The following is a 23,980-nucleotide window of genomic DNA, read 5'->3' on the forward strand; positions in this document are numbered from 1 at the left end:
TACACTCAATGCGGAGCCTGATGTGGGACTTGATCTTGTGACCTTGAGACCATGATCTGAGCCAAAACCAAGAGTCAGATGCCTTAGGTGCCCCAGTTCATTATTTTTAATATGAGTTTCCACATTGCTTTGTTTATACAGGAAGAATATCTTTTGGAAGATGATTTTGTAGATGTGTCTAAATTGGTAGCACTGGACACCAAAAGATGTCATTGGGGTTAGGGAATTGCTTTAATCTTCTCTATTTGATTTATCACTTACCCTCTCAACACTCATTCTACCTTCTTCAATTTTCCTTTTTCCTTTAAATCATTCCATCATTTACCTTTATTTTATATTTCCTTCAGTATGTGAATATTCTTTCTTTGTTAAGGACCTCTATTTTAGTTAACATTGCTTTTCAATTCAGAGAAAATTTCCTTACTTCATATCTTGATAGTGTAACATCAAGATTAGATACATACATATGGATTTATATGAAATAACATATAGATTTATTATTTAGTCAGACATATACAGTACATGATCACAAGGCCTGGCATGTAATAAGTGCTCAATAGACATGTAGAAAGGAATAATGTTAACATATGATTATTTTGATTCTATTAGTACATTAAAGCTAACAAATATAATTTATATTGCTTTTAGTGGCTGAACCATTATTGTAAAAAGTTGCAAAATATTGTAATGTATATGGAATTGTCATTTTGTTGGAGTACTGACAGACTTTGAAATTACTTTATTGTAATGTATAATGTGTTAATGTAAAAGGCATAATAGTTCACTAAAGGAGTTATGATTGGTCTTTATAAATAAAGTACGCAGATCATATTCATAAAGTCACTCCCATACATATTAGTTCTTAAACTAAAATGCATAAGATGTTCAGCTCTAGAAAACAATGAATACTTTGCTCATAAGACAGGTAGAGTCAAATATAGTTTCATAGGGCTGTCTCCCAAAGATCAATACTCGAAGAAACTTCCTGTGTACTGCCATAAAATTTCAGAGACTTTTCATGGAGGAGAAGTGTTTCTTCAAGATTACATCCACTGATGTTCTGGGCATTAAAATGATTTAGATTACAATACCTAAAAAGAAAGAAAGAAAGCTTTTTTTTTAGGACCAGATGTAGATGACTTGATAAATCATTTGCTTTCTTCCTGTGCTTGTCTACTTTTTATTATGGCCCATAGATACTGGCACAACAGTGATGATTATTTAAGAGCCCTGCTCACCAAAACAGTCTTTATAAAGCGACAAAAGGAGTTTTAGGACGTATTAAGGTTTCTCATAAGGGCCTTTAGATGGCGCTCTTTTACAATCTGCAATGGTCTGACAGCAAGAGACTTGGAAAGTCTGAAACCCTATCAACTCAACAATGTTCCTGGAGGCCAGGACTCATGAAAGCTTCATCAGATGCGTGGAGGATTTGTAAATTCGGTCTTGAACCTATGTGAAAAGCACCACTGTCAAAGAAGAAATCCATGAATACATTTCTAGAATGTGTACCCTTCACTCCTGACCCGAGGAATGCCTGGTTTTCCTCAGTGTCTTTTGAAGTGCCAGCCACCATGCTAAGGCACTATACCCATTCGACCTTATTGAATTCTCATTATAAGCCCGGAAGGATGATATTTCTATCCCCATTTCACAGATAGGGAAACTGAAATTCTAAAAGTTTAAATAAGTTCCTCGGGGCTCATGTGAGCCTTGGTTTGGAATCAAGTTCTTATTCAGAATCTTGGCCTTTTGGTTCTATGGTATACTATGTCTAAAGACACATTATTTTCTTAAACACCTTTGAGTAAGCTTCAGGAGGACTTGACCTTCAGACTGCTTTATTCACTGCTATGTCCCCAGGACCTTGAACACAGCAGATGTTCACAAATACTGGTTGAACAAATGAATATGGGCGATAAGTCCAATCTTATCAAATACATGTAGGCCTCTGGGGACAGACATCTACTTCTGATGTGTGAAGTTTTCCAAAGTCCATTAGGCCTTCTTTTCCCCTCTCAATATATTGTTAAAAGAAACTGCAAGAGAAGAATGTATTTGAATAACTAGTCTTTTGTCTCTGATTTATGTCTCTTTCAATAATTGTTATGAGTTATGCACAAAAGATTACTGGTATCATTGGCAAAATTAGTGTGGTGGTATCAACTTTAAGATGTATTTACAACATTGGGGGAACAGCGGCGATGTTATAAAAACAAATACCCTTTGCTCTCCCTCCCTAAAACATCTGTGGTATCTTTATTTTAGCAGTTAATATGGGATACATATTTATATTCAGCACTATAGTGATGTTTTTGTCATGCTTTTCAGCTAGGGAGAGACACTTTATCTATCTACTTTCTTCATCTCCAACCTGGACACCCTCAGGTATGACATGTTACCTTTAGCCTATTTCAGATTTGATGGAGGAGGACTCTAATACAGACAGTGGCAGAGGGCTGTGTCATGTTTTGGGGTGGTTTTTTCATTTGTTTTTGTTTTGTACAAATGAAAAGTAAGTCTGACCTAATATTCATAGATAATTCCTAACTATACTGAGTTAGGTGATATCCCAATGACCCTGACAAGATTTACTTGTTTCTAGGACTTATGCAAGGATTGTATCACACTAACATAAAACTCCGTGATGGGGGCACCCTTGGGTGCCAACACAGGTCTAGGGCCACCTATTTATTGGTGAATATGCTGTTTCATAATTAACATACTGTTCTCAAAATCTTAGGGACAAGAATGACTTGGGATTGTCCTGTTCTTGATAGATTTGCTGCCATTATCTGGCTCTGAACATGGCTGGGTTTGGTAAAAATTGGATTGTGACTCGATGTTTATTGCAATCAAGTACTTTCTGATTCCTAAATATGTTTCAATAATACTCTCCCTAGAGTATCTATATTTTCTCCTGTTTCTTTACATACTTATTGTTTGTTAAGTGTTTGATAGTCACAATCAGGATAGAAATAAATCAGAATCATTCACTCCTCACCAGAGACATGATGTCCTACTACTTACTGTAAGTTCCATATGATTTCTTGCCTGACTTCTGGCTTGACCCATCCCACCCCAATGGACAATAGACACCCAAAGTAATGTGTGCCTCTGCACTGTCATTAGTTTTAGATGCTTGATCTTTACTGGCAAGTTTTCCAGACTCTTTTTTCTTCTGATATGTGACATCCATTCTTTCCCTATGCTGATCAACAGGTGATGGTGGTATGGTTACTTTAACTGAAGGGACTGGTTTCTTTCCTACCCACCAGAGTCAAAGGATTGCCACAGAGTAGATAGAGGGTTCTACTATGACACTTAGCACACTATGGGAGAAAGTGTTTATAAACAAACATACTTGGGTTTTAATCCTAGGTGTGTTAACCTAGTCAATTTATTTACCTAGGTTTTCACTTTAGTTTTATTATTTATAAAGTGGTAAGATTTAGGTAACAGGAGGGGCTGGAGAGTAAATGTTATTTGTCTCACATGCGGCACAAGATATAGGCGTGCGCAACACTTGGACAATTAATTTCCTTCCTCCCTGCTTTGTTTTAACCTTTCTCTCTTTTTTTCCCCATTTCCTCAAAAAGTATACAGAAAAAGGAGGAAAAAAGATATAGGGAAATAGAGAAGATATGCTAAGAATCAGATTTATTTCTAAATAAATCTTCTGTTATCACTTAGTCCCTTCTTACCTTTGGTTCCTCTAATATTTCATGCTCTGTACAAGTTTAGCCTTACCTGCCTCCTTCTCTGTACCCCACTCCACCATATTTCACTACTTTATACTAATTTACATGTCTGACAATCGCAGAGAAAGAATCACAAATAATTCAATTTGAGCACTAGATATTAGCTCCATGTAGACTGGTAGTTTGCCTTCTTCAGTTCTATTTTTTCTAGTGCCTGGAACAATGCTTAGTATATTCGTTGAATGAATGAATGAATGAATGAATGAGTAAATCCCTGAGCTAATAGATTCTGGTTCCAGTGCTAGTTCTTCTATGAATTCAGCCCATAATTTTGGTCATGTTGGCCACACCTCTGCATGAGTCTAGAAGCAGAATTAAAAAGGAGGAAGCAGGGGTCATGAGACAAAGTCTGAGGGCATTGTTATTACTCTAGCTAAGATTTTTGAACATTTTCTCACTCCCACAACTTTATGGCACAATTACTATTCTTATTATTTCATTTTACAAATGAAGAAATGGGCTTAGCAAGGTTAAATACCTTGCTGACGTTTGTACAGCTAAGTCGTGGAACTGGATTTACCTGGGCTAATTTGAAAGATCACCTTTTAAACTACTTTATGAAAAGACAAAGGTCAGATCTTACAGGGGGAGGAAAAATAAAAGTTGAGAAACTGAAGGTTTATGAGCATTGGCATATGGGCACCACTTAGGTGTCTGGAAGGGAAAGCAGCTTTGCCTTCACCTTCAGTTTTCATTGATGACTTTATTTTGCTGCAAAGCTGAGGATGTTTCTGTTGGATTCTCTTTTTTTTTTTTAAGATTTTTATTTATTTATTTATTCATGAGAGACACACAGAGAGAGGCAGAGACAGAGGCAGAGAGAGAAGCAGGCTCCCCACAGGGAGCTTGATGCAGGACTCCACCCCAGGACCCCAGGATCATTACCTGAGCCAAAGACAGATGCTCAACCACTGAGCCACCCAAGTGCCCCTCTGTTGGATTCTTCTGTAAGACTCTCTGATATTCTAATTTTGTTTTTAATCCAAGACTGAGATAGGTATTTTAGAGAAACTATACATTGTGAAGGGTTAATTTATTAACACACATTTGGAAGGTAAGAAATTTAAAGATTCAGGGAACCATTAGGACTTCTGATTTTTATCATAATTCTGCCTTGTATAGGATTTAAGTGCCTCTCTCCTATACTGGACCATAAGCTCTATGAGAATAGAAGCACAGGAGCACTAAACATCTATTGACTTACTTACTTTGTGTTCTTCTAATTTTCTTCAGTACCCATCACATGACTGGTGTTCCAACAGAGATTTATTTAATGAGTAAATGAATGATTTAGGCAAGGGATAAGGGACAATCATGGGATAAAATATGACTAAAAAGACAAGTGAATGGAGGGAAATGAGACAAATAAAGATCTCTGTAGTGTCGACAATGTGACAGACATTATGCTCAGTCCTCTACCAAAATTCATATCCCTAAAGCCCTAAACCCAACAAGATGTTGGCATTCTTGATTTTATTTTAGAAGTATAAAAACAGAGGCTCAGAGAGGTTACACAATTTACTCAAAAGTACACAGCTATCCAAGAATATGTCAGTGAGAGAGAGAGAGGTGGTATGGCGATGGATGGATGGTAGATGATACATATTAAGCCACTGAATGGTCTCAGGTGACTGACTAAATGATTTTGCAGTTTGTTATTGACCTTGAAATGGTCACTGCTGATTTAAAGGCCTGAATGGAATCCAAATCTTAAGCATCATTAGATTTCTAGCTATTTGTTTAATGATATTTGCTTTTAATGATAATGACTCATTCATTCTTATTATCAATATGGTTATTTCTAATTCTAAAATAGTACTATAGAGTGGAGAAAAAATATCTTTCTTCAGAACATGTTTTAGATTAGAGTAAAGCACAACTTTATTATAAGGATCAATGGAAAAAGTGAAGTGTAAATTGAAATTTCTTGCTCTGAGTAATCTGTTAAATTTCTCTAATATGCTAATTTGTCCAGTCATGGCATACAGGATTCCCGTTGGCTCAGTGATGGTTCCCAGATCAATATTTCATGGACTCAGAAATTGCTCATCTTACCACACACTTACCTTTGTGAAACACTCCAGAATCCCAGGACGTTCAACAACGTTAATGATGCCAAAAAGAAGAAGAAGCTTTCTAAATTGCCTTTGTTTAATGTGTTTGGAAACCAATTGCCTGTTTGGAACAAATGTAATTGTTATTCAACTGCAGAGTTATAAGTTTCTGTGAATGTTTTATCGTTCCACTATTCACAGAGATTTATTTGCTTCAATAATATCTACAAAGCAAAAAAGCTCATTTGAAACTCATTGTCAAAATTCATTTAATTCTGTAGTTAATGATAAAGTGACAAAACACCCCAAATATTTTGAAAGTCAAAACGGCTGATTTTGCATAACATAATATAGGTTCAGAAGAACTGGGCTATAAGAGTAACCCTGATTACGCTGATTTACCAGGACCATGTATATATCTCATTCATCCTTATAAACCTAGTATCTAGAACAGTGCCTGACATGTAGGAATTGTTCAGTAAATATGTATTGAATGAATGAAAACTATTTACCACAATAGAAAGTCTGTTGCATATTCTAATTGTAAAGTTAATGACATAATACACATAGATACCAGATGTTAATTATTTTGACAACTTAAATCCAGTGTCCCCTCATTATAATATCACAGACCCTAATTGTCAAATTACTGGCAATCTCTGGTTGACATGAAAATATTTTTTGACCTGATAAGTAATGCCTTCAAATTAATACTTCTAAATAACATACCCCCACTTCCATATCATGTCAAACTGCTATATACAAAACTATTATGTGAGTAATAGTGAGTATACATGAAACTACTTAGGATTCCAGGTAATTGGCTTTATTTTGCTGCTAAATTTTAACTTTTGCTTTGAATCTTTGCTATGATTCTCTCTCTTTTTCCATATCCAAATCTGTATCTATGCATATCATCTATATTTCTACACACATTCAACTTTCCTACAGTGAGTTTGAGATATTATTATTTATTACATTATATGAAATAATGTATTATATATACAACACTTTTTTATGCAGTAATCTTTATTAAAAATATTTTATTTATTCATGAGACACACACACACACACACACACACACACACACACACACACACAGAGGCAGAGACACAGGCAGAGGAAGAAGCAGGTTCCATGTAGGGAGCCTGACGTGGGACTCGATTCCGGGTCTCCAGGATCACACCCTGGGCCGAAGGCAGGCGCTAAACTACTGAGCCACACAGGATCCCCTTTGTGCAATAATCTTAGAACAGCAATGGGATCTTAGCATTAGCAAATATATTATAGATACTGAGTATAACTGAATGTTAAAAAGATTGCTCAAAAGGCAAACTCTATCTTTACGGAGAGAACTTAAATTCAATTGCAATTCTGAATGGGTAGAATATTGCCCCCAAAAGTTATGCATTTTGAGAAAAAGAATTGATCTTATTTGAGCAGTCAGATGCCAAGGGTTTGGCATTTTCTTGCTTTGTTACAGGAGAAGCTCCTAGAGTGGTTGTGAAGGGGGGTGTGGTACCAGAGTAATCAGGCTATGTGCCCATCGACTTGATCTTCAGGGCTACCTTTGGTACATGGGATGTGAGTTACTTCCTGAACTAGGCAATGGTTCTTGGCCTCTTCCTTGACAGTGCACACTTTTAAATGAGATTTGAATTAAATGCTCTGTTCAGGGTTAGTAGTCAGCAAGTACATAAGTATGACAGCTGTGATTCATTGTGCCACTTCTCGTCTAAAGCTGTTTCTCTTCTGTCACTTAACAACGACTATTATTATGGACCAACCATAAAGATTAGCTTGTGTCTTGGACCCATAATTAAAATCTAGTATTGAGCTTAAAGCTATGTGGTAGCTTCCCCCATTTTATTAATTTGTGTCCCATTACAATAGAAATGAATGGCGTGATTGCTATATTGACATAATGCATTCATCTGATAGGAGTACATTCACAGAACGTTTCCCTTTGTGTTTGTCTGTTGGGTCTAGGTAGCTCTGTGTGTGCGTGTGTGTGTGTGTGTGTGTGTATGGTAAGTGGGTGTGTGTATGTGTGTAGAAACTAAACATTTGATTGTATTTGAATGAAAGGAGTTGGGGTGGAAGTTAAGGCAAGATAACATCACACATATTTTCAGGAAGAGCTAACTCACCTTGCTAAGCTTATTCAAACAGTACTATTACCTTATTTCTCTTGAATTAATATCCCAATCATATTTCTGTCCTTTTCATTTCACATCAGCACCTTGCATGTGATGCGATTAGACCATTTTATCACTGTGTTTCTCTGGCTGGAGTAAGAGGAGTTTGTACAGAGTACACGAAGCCTCAGAATTACCATGACATTAATTTTTCTTGGAGCATGAGTTTTGGTCCATAATAAGTAATTGAAAAGGCTATCTTTATATTATAACAAAATCAGATGAGGAAGAAGAATGTAAATTTTGTAAGATCTTTAAAGGTAAAACATAATATTTCTAAAACATTGTGCAATTGCAGCAAATACCAGCCCATTGGGATATGGCACCAGCTCCCCCTGCGCAGGCCAGTATTTTTGTATCTATTTGCCACTGGAGAACATGTGAGGGGCACAGGTGAAAAGCGCCATGACTTGGAATTATGGGCATGAGGGGTGACTGGAGGATGTTGTGCCAGGAAGGTTAGGGAAAGGCAGCTGGAATTTATGAGCAACACAAAACATATTGTGAGGGGTGTTATTTAAAAAATAAAATGAAAGATTGCCACATCACTTATTCAAACTCCTGAGAACATTTCTATAGTCCAGCCTGAATATCATTTTTAGTGTTCAGCTTCCTTCATAAGGCCAATCTTCATGCTAGTCCCATATTTTTGCTTTTGCTTAGCTATAATTTTTATGTTCCCTATGTAGCTAATTTCCGTGGTAAGCTCCATGGTAAGAATGATCACCTGAATTGATAGTATGGAGTATACCCCAGCATTGAGTTGGACAGAGAGAGATACTTCATGAAACCTAAAATTTGTTTGATTTCTACAGAGATGATCAGTCTATGTAAAGAGATAGCTTTGAGTATGAAAAGACAGAGAAAGCATCAACTGTGGAGGCAGAGAGGCTTTTTTTTTAAAGATTTATTTATTCATGATAGACAGAGAGAGAGAGAGAGAGAGAGAGAGGCAGAGACAGAAGGAGGGAGAAGCAGGCTCCATGCCAGGAGCCTGACGTGGGACTCGATCCCGGGACTCCAGGATCAAACCCCAAGCTGAAGGTGCTGCTAAACCGCTGAGCCACCCAGGGATCCCCAGCAGAGAGACTTCTGAAGTCAAATATTGTCTCTATTATTTACTAGTTTTGTTTAGAGGCATTTGCCCAATTGGACCACTTTAGCCTTGATTTCTCCTCTCTAAAATGACACCACCTTTCTCACTGAGCTGTTATGAGAAGTAAAGGAGATAATAGACGTCAGGGTTGGATACAGAGGTGGCGCTCCATAAACTTTAGATTATCAATCCCCACACACACTTTAGAAGTAGCTCATACAAAATCATGTAGCTTGAGCTTGATCTTGGGCCCATTTCCTGTCAGATATTTCTTCATGTTCTTCATGTACCTTTTTTTTTTTTTTTATCATTATCCCAGGACTGGTTGTAAAATGTTCCATTTAACATTGTCAGTTGACTCAGCTCTTAGGTACTATAACTTTATTTTAGTAGCTTATAAACTTTTATTGTCGTAATTCACATTTGTGCCATTTTTCATCTGACATTTCCAGTAGCTGATTGAAATCTGGGGCATCCTTGCAAAAGGAGACAAAGAGAAGACTTTAGCTCTAGAATGGGATGAACTAAACTTCTCCAGATCTTAGCTTGGGTAGGTAGGAAGGTTAACAACAGGAGAAGAAGTGTACCACATAAACAGTCAGGGACAGTGAGTGCCATATGTTAATGCTCACAGTGGACCCTAGTTAAGTATTCTAATAGTATAACCAGTGTGGTTAGTAACGAGCAATAGAACATTCACAAAATATTTTGCAAGCCTCAGAAGTCCTCCAAATATTTCTTGTTCAGTTAGATTTATTTGTTCATTTGAAAATCATTAGTTAAGAAGTTTTCATGTACCAGCAAATGGGCATTCCAAGTTGCTTAAGAAAAGGAGCTCATAGATTAGTAGGGGAGACATGCAAACCGATAATTACTCTGGAATATTAGGCCTTATAAATACTAAGTAAAATGTTTCTGTTTATTTTAAATTATCATGGCCATTTTAGAGACAAAAGGACTATGGAATTACCTACATTAATTCTTGTATTTTACAGATTAAGAGCGAAAGCACAGAGAGGTAAATTGAGGCATTGCTCAGTAGAACCCTCATCTTCTTACAATAGCACTACGAAAGCCCCCATTGATGCTAATAGACTTATGTTACTATGAACAGCACAAAGTTGCTAATATGAAAGAGAAATAGGCTTTCTTCTTGTCCTATATTATGCTTTGCATTGTAAGGCTCGAAATGTCATGTGCTGGCCTTATGTCTTGGAGTCCAACAGGGCCCCAAAAGACTAATCACATATTTTTCTGCTCTTTCAGATACACTCCTCACCCAGTGGGAAGTCCTCCCCACCTGGCTAGCTTCCCTATTAGTCAGACAAGCTGCCTGCTACTGGTCTTCATCCTAAAGCTTTTGCATCCTTACCAGCCTTCAATATTATTCAAATAGGCAATCACATCATCCTGCTGGACCCAACAGTTGCCTCACTGTGTTGTTACTAGCAAACCTGCTTCCACAGACCCTTGTTTACTTCCAAGTGCAGACCCCATATAGCCCTGCATGTCACCTTCTCCTCCCCTGGGCCGTAAGTGTATGTGACTAATAACCTGCAGTCAGTCCATCGTTCCAGTGCCAGGTGCCATGTTTTCAACCACCATATCCTATTTAGGTTGAGGATCCCTCCCACACCAAACAGGTGAATAGGAGGTAGATCAGAACATGCCCCCACACAGAAGTCAAGGTCAGTTCTAAACAGAATATTGGTAGCTGCTGTTGCTATAATGTATAATTACTGTTTTGAGGAGAAATAGTAATTCTGTATTCCATTCTAGTCAGTAGCCAGCACCAAGTACCTCTGCTTCTAGACTATATCAGGGAGTATGTCTCCTTAAACCTTAAGACAGGAAGTAGTGGGAGCATGACAGTCAAGGGGCACTGAATTCAGATAGCATAGCTCCCAATGAGAAGAATAGAGATGAATGTAATTTTTAGGGAGCACTCCATGTATGCTTGAGACCAGTTGACCATCACATCATTTGATCAGATTGTTGGACAACCAGAAAATGGTGTAAAATTCTCACTCTGGCCCAGCAGTCTGCCTCATAGTAACATGGGTTTTAATGGGTGCACTTTTGCAGAGCACTTTACTAAAAATTTGGAAAGTGACAGACGCTAAGGGAACCTACACATATTCTTAGTTGGCAAGTACTGCCTCTCAGCAAATCTCTTATTTTGAGGATGACTAAATGCAAAAAAGGCCAATATATAGAAGAAAAAGCAACTATAATATACATCACAACTGTTGCTTACAAAAAACACTCCTAACACAAATTGACAAAAGTTAAAATAATAATAATAATTTAGGAAATTATAAGGCAGAGGAAAAGGAAAAATCATGACAAAGGGACACTAAGGATCTTTTTATATTTATAAAAGGCACAGTTCAAATTAAAGATATGTCAATGTACATCCCTTAAGTAATAAAAACATAACAAGTCTGTTGGAAACAGGATAAAAACAGGTAGATCAACAATTCTTGTGAATGATTATATCACATATTGGTCAATTTTTGATAGACTAGGCAAAAAAAGAAATAATATAAAGAATTAGAATAATGCCATTGATAAGAATTTAGTAAAGATTAAAATACTGTTTAGTAAAAAAAAATTCCTCTCTTGTAGAAGTTTTAATAACACCAATAGCAAACCAAATCTCCTAGAAATTAAAGATACTGCTCTTAAAAAATTACTGCTCCTAAATAATTAGTTGGTCAAAATGAAAATGGAACCTGCAACCACAAAGTATTTGAAAATGAAGAAAATGAAGAAATCACATTTACAACTTTAGGGATAGAGATGTAAATTCTATTCAGAGGTACATTTAAAGGCACATGTGTTTTCGTTTTTAAGGAAAAAGTAAATGCACTAAACATTCAGCCCAAAAAAAGCGCTAAAAAACAAAACAAATATAAGGAAAGTTAAAGGAAAAAAAATAAAGTGTCAAAAATCTTACGGAATAAAGACAATGTGGTGTATACAAATATATATATATATATATATATATATATATATATAAATATAAATAAAAATGTAATGTTACTCAGCCATTAAAAAGAATGAAATGTTACCATCTGTAACAACATGAGTACATCTAGGGGATCTAATGCTAAGTGAAATGTCAGTCCAAGAAATATAAATAGTATAATATTTCACTCATATGTGGAATTTAAGAAACAAAACAAATGAATAAGGAAAAAAGAGACAAACTAAAAAACAGACTCTTAACTATAAAGAACAAACTGTGATGAGCAGAGGGGAGGTGGAGGGTTGGGTGAGATAGGTAAAGAGGATGAGTAATGTAGAGAATTGTTGAATCACTATATTGTACACCTGAAATAATATATTCGTTATAATATATGTTATGACACTGTATGTTAATTATACTTCAGTAGAAAAAAATAATACTTAAGAAAAATATGGAAATGGGATGATTATCTAGGAAAACCCTAATTGTCCAAATCGAGCCAAAAAGAGAAAAAAATCTTACTGGCAAGAAACAGTGGGGAAAAGTTACAATTATCTTCAAAAGAGACATTACATCCTGAATGCATCTTTTAATTTTCATGGAAGAAATGAATCTTTCCTCTGGATCTTTCCAGAGCATTAGCAAAAGGATCATCAACTACTGCTTCTGACAAGTATTGTTTATTTAATATTGAAAATCCATTGATTAAATGTACTATATTATCAGGAACAGTAAGAAAATCAAGAGGTGATCTCAAGAACTACTTAAGGAGAATTCAATAAAATCTAATCTGATTTGTTTAAATCTTAGAAAACGAGAAATAAGAGATTTTCTTATGATAAATAATATCCTTTAACATTATCTTCATAAACCTAAAAATATGCTTAATAAAAAATAAGAGAGATCCATATTAAGATTATAAACAGGATAAAATGTGAATGTCTTCTGGTATTAACATTGCTCTATAGGGCTGCATCCTGATAAAGACGCAAAACAGAGGAGTTAATATGGGAAAAAAGGATTTTTAGAAAAATTGTATTTAAGATTAGATAATTTTGCTATGAACTTAAAAAGATAAACTAGAATACTCTCATAAATTTACTAAGAAAGTTTAAGAAGTTGAATGCAAGACACAGACATAAATTTTAATAATCCCCCTATATAATAATAATTATCTCAGCGAGTTATAATGAGGGAAGATGCTTCAGTTCACAAAAACAAAAAAAGTAAAAGAGCATAAAATGCCAACAATAAGTTCAACAAGAAATGTCCAGGATAATAATGAAGAAAAGAGTATCTTATTGAACTGAATTTTTTTACATTGAATAAATAAAAAAGTTATATACTTAGATGGAACACTACGTATTATCAAAGCTTTATTTTTTTAATTAACTAGCAAGTTTTACTTTTTTAATTAAAATAAAAATGAGATTTGGGGAAAACTGATAAGATGATTCTAAAATCCATCTGAAAATACACACCATAGGAAATAAGATTTTTACAAATGAAGAATAACCGTAAGGACAAGTATGATTAGCAATAGTTGATATGTAATATATATCATAAAGGTGTAATAATTAAAAAGAGGGTGACACTAAGCTAAAACCAAGCGGTAGCTGAAAGGTAGCCCCCAAAGAGCCCGAGAATCTCCTAAGAACTAAGAATATAAGAAAGTATATATTATTAACTGATTAGTTCTGTTCCGCTTATCCTATGGCTACGGAATATTTATGGTTTAACTTTTCACAACAGATATCAAATTACACTGTGAAATTTGGTTATTTGAAGGAAATAAGTGTTTACTTAACACATAAATAAAGTCCACATGGATGAGAATCTTATATTCAAGATATGAAACTACTGAAATTTCCACAACCATAGATAAATGCAGTGATATTAGTCACAATGAAAAAGGTTGATAGATCTGATTACATGTATCAACAAAACCTGTGCAAAATAAACTCCTCTATGAAATTAAAATGTTAACTAGGAAAATATTAGCAATAAATTTGACTAAGTGATAATATCCCTAAAGTTAAAAAAAACAGCTAAGTCAAAAAGAAAAAAAGACAAATAGACAAAAAGAAAAATGAGCAAAAAATATGATCAAGTTCATCACATTAAAATTTTCAATTTTCTGTTCTGAAAAATACAAATTAAAGTAATAACACAATATAATTCTGTCAATCGTATTAACAAAGATCAAATATTATGTTCAGGGCTGCAATTAACACATTAAGACAAGTAGTATTCTACTGCAATGGTGGCATAATTGATGCAGCCTTTTAGAAAACAATTTGTCTTTACTTCTTAATAGTCTTTAAAATGTTTATCCTAATTGAATGAATAATCCCATTTCCAGGATTCTAGAAAAAAAAAAAGTGAGCTTTTTTTTTTTTTTAATTTCAAATGACATGGAAATCTGCTCCTGATACTTCTAAGAGGAAGAGAAGTAGGAACTTGATATAATTTTTTAATTGAGCATTCAGCAGGGTATATTCAGAGCCTAATTTTGTTTAGAACTTCTCTCTCTATATAAAATCTCATACCCACACACACATGCACACAAATAAAAAAATATTAGGAAAAGCTTTACCCAAATAATAATTGCCATCATCTTGTTGGTCTTTCCCCACCCCTCCTTTTAGAATTTGGATTTCATCATATATTACCTTTACAGCAAAAAATAATATTTTAAAACCACTTCATCAAGCATACATTTGGAAAACTCTTACTTCTAAAAATCATTTCTGGTTTATTACAAAACAATGGAAACGGCTGGTGTTCTGTTGTAACCTACTCTTCCTCAGCAGTTGAAGCATTGAATAGTGGCCTGGATGCTGTAACTTAAAAGTTATGTGCTATGTATAAAACTGTCTTAAGATATTATTTGGGAAATCATAACATCCCGAGTAACAATAACCAATCTATTCTGAAACCTAATTTTCATTCACTTCAGTGATATGTCCCTTTACTCCCTGCTGAAACCCTAGATTTACCAAATTTCTCAAATATACACAGCATTATTTTAAATGCTACAGCATAACGCTTTTGATTAGAAGCAGATTTCTGCTGTCTTTTTGGAGGGAGATTGAGTAGTTCCCCTTTTTGCTAACACTGTTTTATTTTGAATGTAATGGAACTCTGAAAATATTAAAATATGCCTTTTGGAATCTCTTCAAATGATAGTTGGGCACAGCGAACCATTACTTCCCCTCAGACTTTGTGAGATGTGTTTTTAAAGTTATTTTTTGTAATGCTAGTGAGCTAGTAAATGTCCAAAATTGTTGAGACAGAGCCGAAATGGGTTTTATACCTTACTTTACCTCTCGATTCACTACCTGCTGAAGAAGTAAGTAATTAAAAATGCATATCTGCCATTCTCCAGGACAGACGTGCGTCTGTGCCACGGGAAATAAGCCCTGGTGTAGCAAAAGGAATTTGGGAATCAGGAATCCATCGATGCTGTAAGATTTGGGCAACTTATATAACTTTCTCAGTTCATTTTCCTCTTACCTGTGATGGGGCTACAAACATTTACCCCCAAAGAATTGTTGTGAAGATTTAATGAAATAATAAATTTGTGAAGTACATATAGCAAAGTCTGCATATAACTGACACTTAATAAATGTTAATTTCTTTCCTTCCTTCTTTCAGTAACCTGATTTAAATGCTTCATTTGAGATTCATAGTTCTCCTACCTGAGTTAATTTTTAAAACACATTAATTTTCATGATATCTGAAGGAAATAATATCTAACAACTATCTGCTAACTTTGGCTTTTCTCCCACTTTTTCATGTTTGTCTAAGTACTCGTATTATTACCCTCAATTTACAGACAAGGAAACAGAGGCACAGAGAAGCTGAACTGTTTACCTAAAGTCATGCAAAGGAGACAGAATAATTATTTGTTGATTCGATGGGTGAACTGAGGTTGGGCCCCAAATTCGCACATGCTTGATACCTTGCTCTCATAACAATGTCTGCTTTGAGACTCTAATTTGCATTTTTACTTTGGGAATTGTGGATAAAATGAAGTTAGGTTGCTGTTTTCAGGAAGGGACACCGTGTCTTTCAAAAATGTAGAGAAATCACTATGCATTGTTCACCTGAACTGCAGAAAGAATGAGCATGGGTGATACTTGGGATAACAGGCTTTTTCATAAGGGTGAGTTCATTCTCTTGAAGAGCATTGGGAGGCAAAAACCCATCAAGATAGTGTGTTCTCATGATGATTTCAATGAATTATCATGGAAATGAGTTTTAGAAGAGAGGTAATGCTTTGTGATAATAGCCCGATAATGCCATTAGCTATGAACTGTAATTGTAATAGCATTAGTCAAATGAATATATCTGATATTAATTTGAGTGTCAAATATTTCTATAAGATTCTTCTTGTTAATTAAACATCAGCCCCGGTATTATTAATTCACTATCTGGCCAGTGCTTGCACATAGTAGGAACCCAATATGTATTTGTGAACTGAATTTATAAGTCAACCTCAAAGTGGAGCTATTTAAAATGGTAAAATACTGAGTTTAAATAATATCATGGATGTAACAGGAACTGATTTTGCCCAATATCTCCTTATTTGTACAGTTTGTTCTCTAATTTGTAACTTCAGTTAGCTAATGATGGAGATTTATTTCAGAATTTGAAAAGATATCCACCCTCTCTTGCATATTTGGAGGGAAATTGCATGTAAGATTTACTTCACATTACTTTCATTCAAGAGTAGAATTTGTGCCTTTTTCCCCATCTTGTGGTCTTTAGACTGTTTACAAGTCTACCAGACAGCTTCATAACTGCATTGGACACCTGAATAGCACTGGACAAAATCACGCTTTAGGTCATTCGGTATCACTCTTCATGGTTACCAGCATCAACTGGCCTTCAACACTGTTGGCAATCTTAATGCTTTTCTTCTAAACCATCTTTTCTTTCTCTTGCGATAACACGTTCTTAGCTCCCTGCCCTTCCTTTTCCTCATTTTCATCCAAACCCCCTTTTGCTCTCATGAATGGCTCACTGCATACTTCATTAAGAAAACCGAAAGTCTTGAAAAGTAGCTGCCAGCATCTGTCTAAAGCAGAACCACAGCTCTGTTTGACCCTGCACCCATACCTCCCATTCTTTCTTCTGTATGAATGCAAGAAAGAAGCATCCACCCTCCAGGGAGAAGTCAATCTCTTTTCTTTCTCTTGAATTTTTAGCTTCTCCATATACACCAGATGTTTTCATCAGTTAAATATGTCCAAGTATCTCTTGAAATAAATACAAAAGTATCTTGAACTCACACCTAACCTCCTAGATAAAATACAGAACTCACAGTTAAATTTGAATTTCAGAACAACAACAAATTATTTTTTAGGATAATTATGTCTTAAACAGTGCACAAATAAGTTTTTGGTGTAAAGTATGTTCACAATATTGCATGGGACATGCTTGTACTAAGAAAAATATTCATTGTTAACCTGAAATTCAAATGTAACTGGGTGTTCTGTATTTTTATTTGCTAACTCTGGCAAATCTACCCACTTCCCCATCTAGCCACCACTTTATCTCTTAAGTCTTCTTCATTGACAGGTTCCTTTAAAAAGTTGTTTGAATGTGATACTTTATTTACTCACCACCTACATGTTCTTTACCCCTACTCCAATCTGGTTTTCATTCCCTTCACCACTGAAATGACTCTTGATAAAGTTTTTGGTGATCATAAAGTTGCTAAATCTACAGATATTTTCCATTCTTCATTTTACTTGACCTCACAGTAGGATTTTACCCAGTAGGATTTTATCCAGTTTACCATTTCCTATTTGAAACAATCTTCTCTTTTATCTTCACTAAAATAGTATGCATATACATACACTCACACTCACATATATACACATGTATGTTTGTGTGTGTGTGTGTGTGTGTGTAAGTATATTTTTCCCAACTTCTCTGGCTGCTACTTTTCTTTCTTTGGCAGGCCATTCTTCCACCATCTGAACTCTAACATGGGCCTTTTCAGGTTTAAGTACTGTGCTCCTTTTTTTTTTTTTTTTCCCTCATTCTCAATATTCACACTAGATAATTTAATTCACTTCTGTGGGTGCCAATCCTATTTTCGTGCCAAGGATTCTCATAATTATATATCTAACCCAGATCTTTTTACTGAGCTCTAGAGATTTCTATTTGGATGTCTCACAGGTATGCCAAAATTAATGTGTTAAAAAGTGAACAGGTGACAAGTTTTCCAATCTGTTTGTCTTCTAGTGTTCTCCACTTAGTAATTTGGGTGGATTTTTGTCCACCCAGTTGCTCTTGGCAGAATCTGGATGCTTCCTTGATACCACTTCTCTTTCCTGCATCCTACCACCTCCTGACTCCACTAGGCATTCTTGATTCTACCTCTAAAATCATGCTTATTCATTTCTCTCCATCTGCCTACTTCCCCTAGTTCATCACTATCCTAGACTTGCCTGGGTTAGTTCAGTTGTAAACTTCACCCAAACCATTCTTTTTGCCTTCTAATTTATACTGCATCCATAGTAATTTTAAAACAAATAGATCATGTTACTTTTTTGGTGCCTTTATGATTTCATATTGCATTCAAATTTAAAAAAATTCCCGTAAGCCAAAGGTCCTGCATGATTTTGCTTTTATTTTTTATTTTTTATTTTTTTAATTTTTTTTTGATTTTTTTTGATTTTGCTTTTAATTCCTCAGCCTGACTTTATGCGATTTCCTCCCATTTGCTGATCATTTTCATGTTACTATTTTTTTTCTTTTTCTTTTTTTTCATGTTACCAGTTTTTGAGTTCTTCTGATGCACCTATTAATTCTTACTTCCAGGGCTTGGTATATATACTTGGTATATATACTCTCTGCCAGAAATATTTTACTCCTATATTCATCAAGCCAAATACCACTCATCCTTCTAGTGTTAAATTCAATGTCTAGTTTCAATTTCCAGCATGAACATTAATGCATATGCAATTCCATGTAGACTTGTAAGTTTTCAGTGTGAAGGAAGTGCCACTAATGACATAGGTCCATGAGGCCAAGAAGAATCTTAGAGTACTACTTTATTTCATCTCATCCCAATCCAGACCTGGAATTGAAGCTGAGTAGGACACTTGATGTCCTCATTTATGGAACACATTCTTGTTTGAAGAATTATTAAAGCCATACCAGATCATCGTACCCATGATAATAATCCTGGCCTAATTGAAAAAAGTTGAGATCCCACTCAATTTATAATAACAACACCACAAATCATTATTTATGTGCACTTTTATTAACCTCATGCTTTATATCTATTTCCTCTGGTCTTTATAGAAATCTTAGAAGTTATTAGTGACATCATCTTTGAGAAGGAGAAACTAAGGCTCAGAAAAGTTAAGTACTGTGGTCAAGACTCACAGCTTGTTAAAGGCTGAATTGAATTTGAATTCCAGTTTGTCTGACTCAAAAATCAGCCCTTTCTACCTCTTGCAAGCCAACAGCAGTAGATAATTGCTTCCCATAGTCTAAGTGGTATTTTGAGCTCTATTTTGATACTGTTATGAATCCTGAGGCCTCTGAGCAGTCTCCAAAGTTTGAGGGTGTAGAATAAGTTATATCTGAGATTCAAAACCTCATTGTACAAGGAGAATTCTGAATCTACTTCTGATTGAAGACCATGAGCAGGATTTGCCTTTGAGAGTTGTCAGGGGTCTCATCAAAGAAGCCCCAGGAACAGTGGCATTAGACCAGCTGGATGGGCAAGTAGAGTCTGTCCTGGCTAAAGGTAAATTATGAGGTGGCAGGTCACGTTCTCTACCTAGGTCTAAAATCTCATCTCTAAACACAGATGAAGTTGGATCTGGGGCGCTGAGATGAATCTGAAGAAACATATTTTTAAGAAAATAGGCATGGGTCCATGGAATCCATCTAAATAGCTTTTCAGGTGGATAAATATTTTCTTTCAAGTTTACTGTAACTGTAAATTCCTGTTTCAAGAGCAACTCAGGGATTCATGCTGACATGGCTGTCAGTGGTCTCAATAATCACAGATATTCAAATGAGAATTTTAAAAGATCATATTTTTAATTTAAAATGATCTTGTTGGGAATCAAACAGCTAAATTCTTGGCTCCTTTCCAGAATTCTAGGAGGCAGGACTAACAGGGACAAGAAGATATTTCCCTGACTTCTTGATTCTGCCCAATTATTCTTTTTCCCTTAGACAGTTTGCTTTGGATCTTTCAATCACCTGCACGTCCATAACTAAGATGTCACTTTCCACTGAATTCTATTTTGTTATTTTCGTCAAAAGGTAAGCTTGAACCCATGAGTGTGAGAAAACTGATCTGGTTGCTAATGGGATAGAGTGGAAATAAGCAGTTTGAGTGACTTCTTCACTCCCTTCTATTAGCATTGCTACTTTTAGAGAAACTATTCCTGAAATGATTAGTGTAGGAGGATGGGTTTAGTCTTGTATCTTCTCCTTTAAAGCACTCGGAGTTAGAGATCCCAGAAGGATCAGTTTTCTCACTTGTACTGAAAATGTCACTCTAACAGTTATCTGTCTGCACAGTCAAGTTTTGAGAAATCTTTTGAATTTACCGCATTCACACCATTCTCCATCATGGTGCTAAAAATGACTAATGCGGCTTGGAGCCCGGGAGACTGTGAGAGCCGATCGTCTCTCCCAATCGTACACCAACACTCACACACACTCACATACACACATGCTCAGCTGACATGAATCCTTAAAGGTTTAAAATATCTTATATGCTAAATGGAATGTGGAGGCGTGTGGGATGCTTAAGCACATAGTTATTGTGTTGGTGTCACTCTGGTTTATCAAGAAAATTGGTCTGGTTATTTGACTAAAAGACTGGTATGTTTTTAACCAAAGGGGCCACTATAATATATGACTTAATTTTCTATTTAAAAGAATCTCTGGTATGGAAATGATCAAATGCATTATTTAATTTTATCCTCTCGTCATCTCTGAGAAAAGTGCAGTACAGCATTCCCTTTTTTAAATAAGAAGAAACAGTCTTAGAGAAGATGGTGACCTACTCAATGTCATGTGTACAAAAGATCACTCTTTTTTAGGGACCCTAATTAGTCACATAAGCCAATTTAGGGTCACAAGAACCAAATCCTCTAAATAAACTTCATTTCCTTTCTTGATGAATGCTATTCTGATGGCTAAAGGAATTTTCACAAACACAGATATATCCTGCTTCCAGAAAAACATATGACAAAGTGTCCTGTGACGTCATTCAGGGAATGATGGAGAAGTGCATGGGCTGAATGATAGTAATTAGATGAAGTGGGAGCTGATTACATCCAAAAGGGGAAGATTAGTTTATAACTTGCAGTGAGATTTCTAGGAACTTTCCACAAGGCTCTATTTTTGTTCCTGTCCAATTCAACAATTTTGTCAATTACCTGGAAGAAGTCTAGGAACTTGCTTACTAAGTTTGCAGATGACACAGAGCTAGTAAAGAAGTTAAGATTAGTAATTCACTGGGTGACAGAATCAAGTTTTAAAAATGTCTATTATTTAAGATGATGAGTTGACATTTATCAAGGATAAAGATAAAGTCTTGCATTTAATTAGAAAAAAATTGTGAAAGATGAGTGAAACTGAACTGGGAGCAACTGTTAAAAACAAACAAACAAAAAGCCTCAGGTTTGAATTGGCCGTAAGCACAATCAACCACTGAAAAAGTCAACACGATCTTTGTTGGCATTCAGAGAAAGCGAGAGAGGGAGAGAGACACCAGTTTGATAAAAGTAACATCTTGAGTATTGTGTTTAATCCTAGATGCCATACTACTAGAAACATAGCTATCTTTACTGAGTATTTACTGTGTGTATTAATCATTTAATCCTGATAACAGCATGATGAACTATGTATTGTTGTTAGTGGTAGAGAAACTGAGAACACATACTTAGACTGCCTGGATTTGAACATTGTACCTCATTATTTCTCTGAATATTTATCAAATGTTGGAAGAGTTGATATGTGGATAGAAAATCAGATTTATTCCTTGAAATACTGTCATCAAGAGAGCAGACACAGGTTACATCAATGCAGAGAATTTTTCTGGGCATTGGAGGATGCTGGTACATCTAGTTTTCAGTACAATGTTAGACTAGATGGCTTCTGATGTTAATGTCCAATTGTCAGATTCTGATTTATTGGGATTGGACTTAATGTAACACAATATTACTATGAACAACAACATAGCAAAAACCTTTAAAAGAAGAAGTGAATTAATTAGTGGTAATTTAAATGGTGTTCTCGAATACAAGTGTACGAGAGCGCCCTACTCACATCCATGTGTCTAAGATGTCCTTGCCATTTGTCCTAGGTAAATTCTGCCAAAATTATATAAACTTTTGTTTATCGATCTTTTATTATATCTAGAATATTATCAGCAAGTAATATACAACATGCAGACCCCCATCAGAGGAGGTTGTATTGCAGAAGTAACAAATGTCATTAAAAAGTCCTTATATTGGGATCCCTGGGTGGCGCAGCGGTTTGGCGCCTGCCTTTGGCCCAGGGCATGATCCTGGAGACCCGGGATCGAATCCCACGTCAGGCTCCCGGTGCATGGAGCCTGCTTCTCCCTCTGCCTGTGTCTCTGCCTCTCTCTCTCTCTGTGACTATCATAAATAAATAAAAAAAAAAATTAAAAAAAAAAAAAGTCCTTATATTGGGTGACTCCTAATAGCTCTTTGGTGTATTAAAAGCAATGTTGATGTTGGTTTCAAAATGCTGAAAGGGTCAAATCTCTGTCAGATACTAGTTGTGATGACTGGACCACTTTGCTTTCTTTTTTCGGTCTTAATTATTACATCTCAAAAATAAGGAGAATATTGCCTTTATAAGATTGTTGCAGTAAATGCAATAATGTAACAGTTCCTACCATACTATTCAGATTTTTAAGAAAAATTTAGCTTTTCAATGAAATGGATTGCAAGAATAACCGTGTAATAGAGAATTTGCCGGGCCTTTGTCCTGGTTCCTCTTTAGTAAACACTAAACCTTTTGAGTTTTCTGAGTAATTGGAGTATCTTTGTTACTCATGATGGACCCCTGGAGGCCCACCTGATGGTTTATGCTAATGAGATGACACAGAAGGGGCCTGGCCAGCCAGGAAGACCAAGCACGGTGATTAGAGGGTTGAGGCTTTGACTCATGTGATAGCCCAACTTCTGGAGGGAAGAGGCTAGAGACTGTGTTCAATCACATGGCTAATAATTCAATCAATCCTGTGTACATAATAAAACCTCAATGAAAATTCTGCACATGAAGTTCAAGTAAGCTTCCCTGGCTGGCCATATTCTGCATATTGTCACACGTTGGTGTGCCAGTTGGCCCTTGCATCCCTGAGGATGAAAGAACTTTCATTTCTGAAGCCCTCTTAGGCCTTGTTCTGATTTTTTTTTTTGCTTTGTTTTTGCTATATAAAACTGTAATCATAAGTACTGTGCTTTCCTGAATTCTGTGAGTCATTCTAGCAAATTGTCAAGCCGAAGGGGAGCTGTGGGGACTTCCACATTTGTAGCCAGCTTATCAGAAGCAATGGCAGTCCTGAGGAACCTATGAACTTGTGGCCAGTGACTAAACTGAGCACAGTCTTGTGAAGTTTGGCCTAACTGGGTACCTTCCTCAAACATATATGTGAAAAATGGAGATTTATATACCAAGATAAACTGATGGCGCCTGGGTGGCTCCATAGGTTAAGTGTCTGCCTTGAGCTTAGGTCATGATCCCAGGGTCCTGGGATTGAGCCCCGTATCAGGCTCCTGCTCAGGGAGGAGCCTGCTTCTCCCTCCCTCTGCCTACAGCTTCCCCTGATTGTGCTCTCTCTCTCTCTGTGTCAACTAAATAAAATCTTAAAAAAA

General features: G+C 35.8%; 1 protein-coding gene across 2 annotated transcripts in view; it reads right to left on the reverse strand.

Moving 5' to 3' along the window:
- Positions 1 to 431: 431 nt before the first annotated feature.
- The window catches only part of SLC15A5 (solute carrier family 15 member 5), an 81,690-nt gene continuing 58,141 nt past the window's right edge, over positions 432 to 23,980 (reverse strand). For both annotated transcript variants that reach the window (XM_038576143.1, XM_038576144.1), the window contains 2 exons: positions 5,828 to 5,936; positions 432 to 1,091 (listed from right to left, as the gene is read on the reverse strand). In XM_038576143.1, coding sequence (XP_038432071.1) covers positions 944 to 1,091; positions 5,828 to 5,936 — 257 coding nt within the window. In that variant the 3' untranslated portion in view covers positions 432 to 943. The remainder of the gene's footprint in view (positions 1,092 to 5,827; positions 5,937 to 23,980) is intronic.

Source organism: Canis lupus, chromosome 27, assembly GCF_011100685.1.
Source record: "Canis lupus familiaris isolate Mischka breed German Shepherd chromosome 27, alternate assembly UU_Cfam_GSD_1.0, whole genome shotgun sequence".
Classification (NCBI taxonomy): Eukaryota; Metazoa; Chordata; class Mammalia; order Carnivora; family Canidae; genus Canis; species Canis lupus.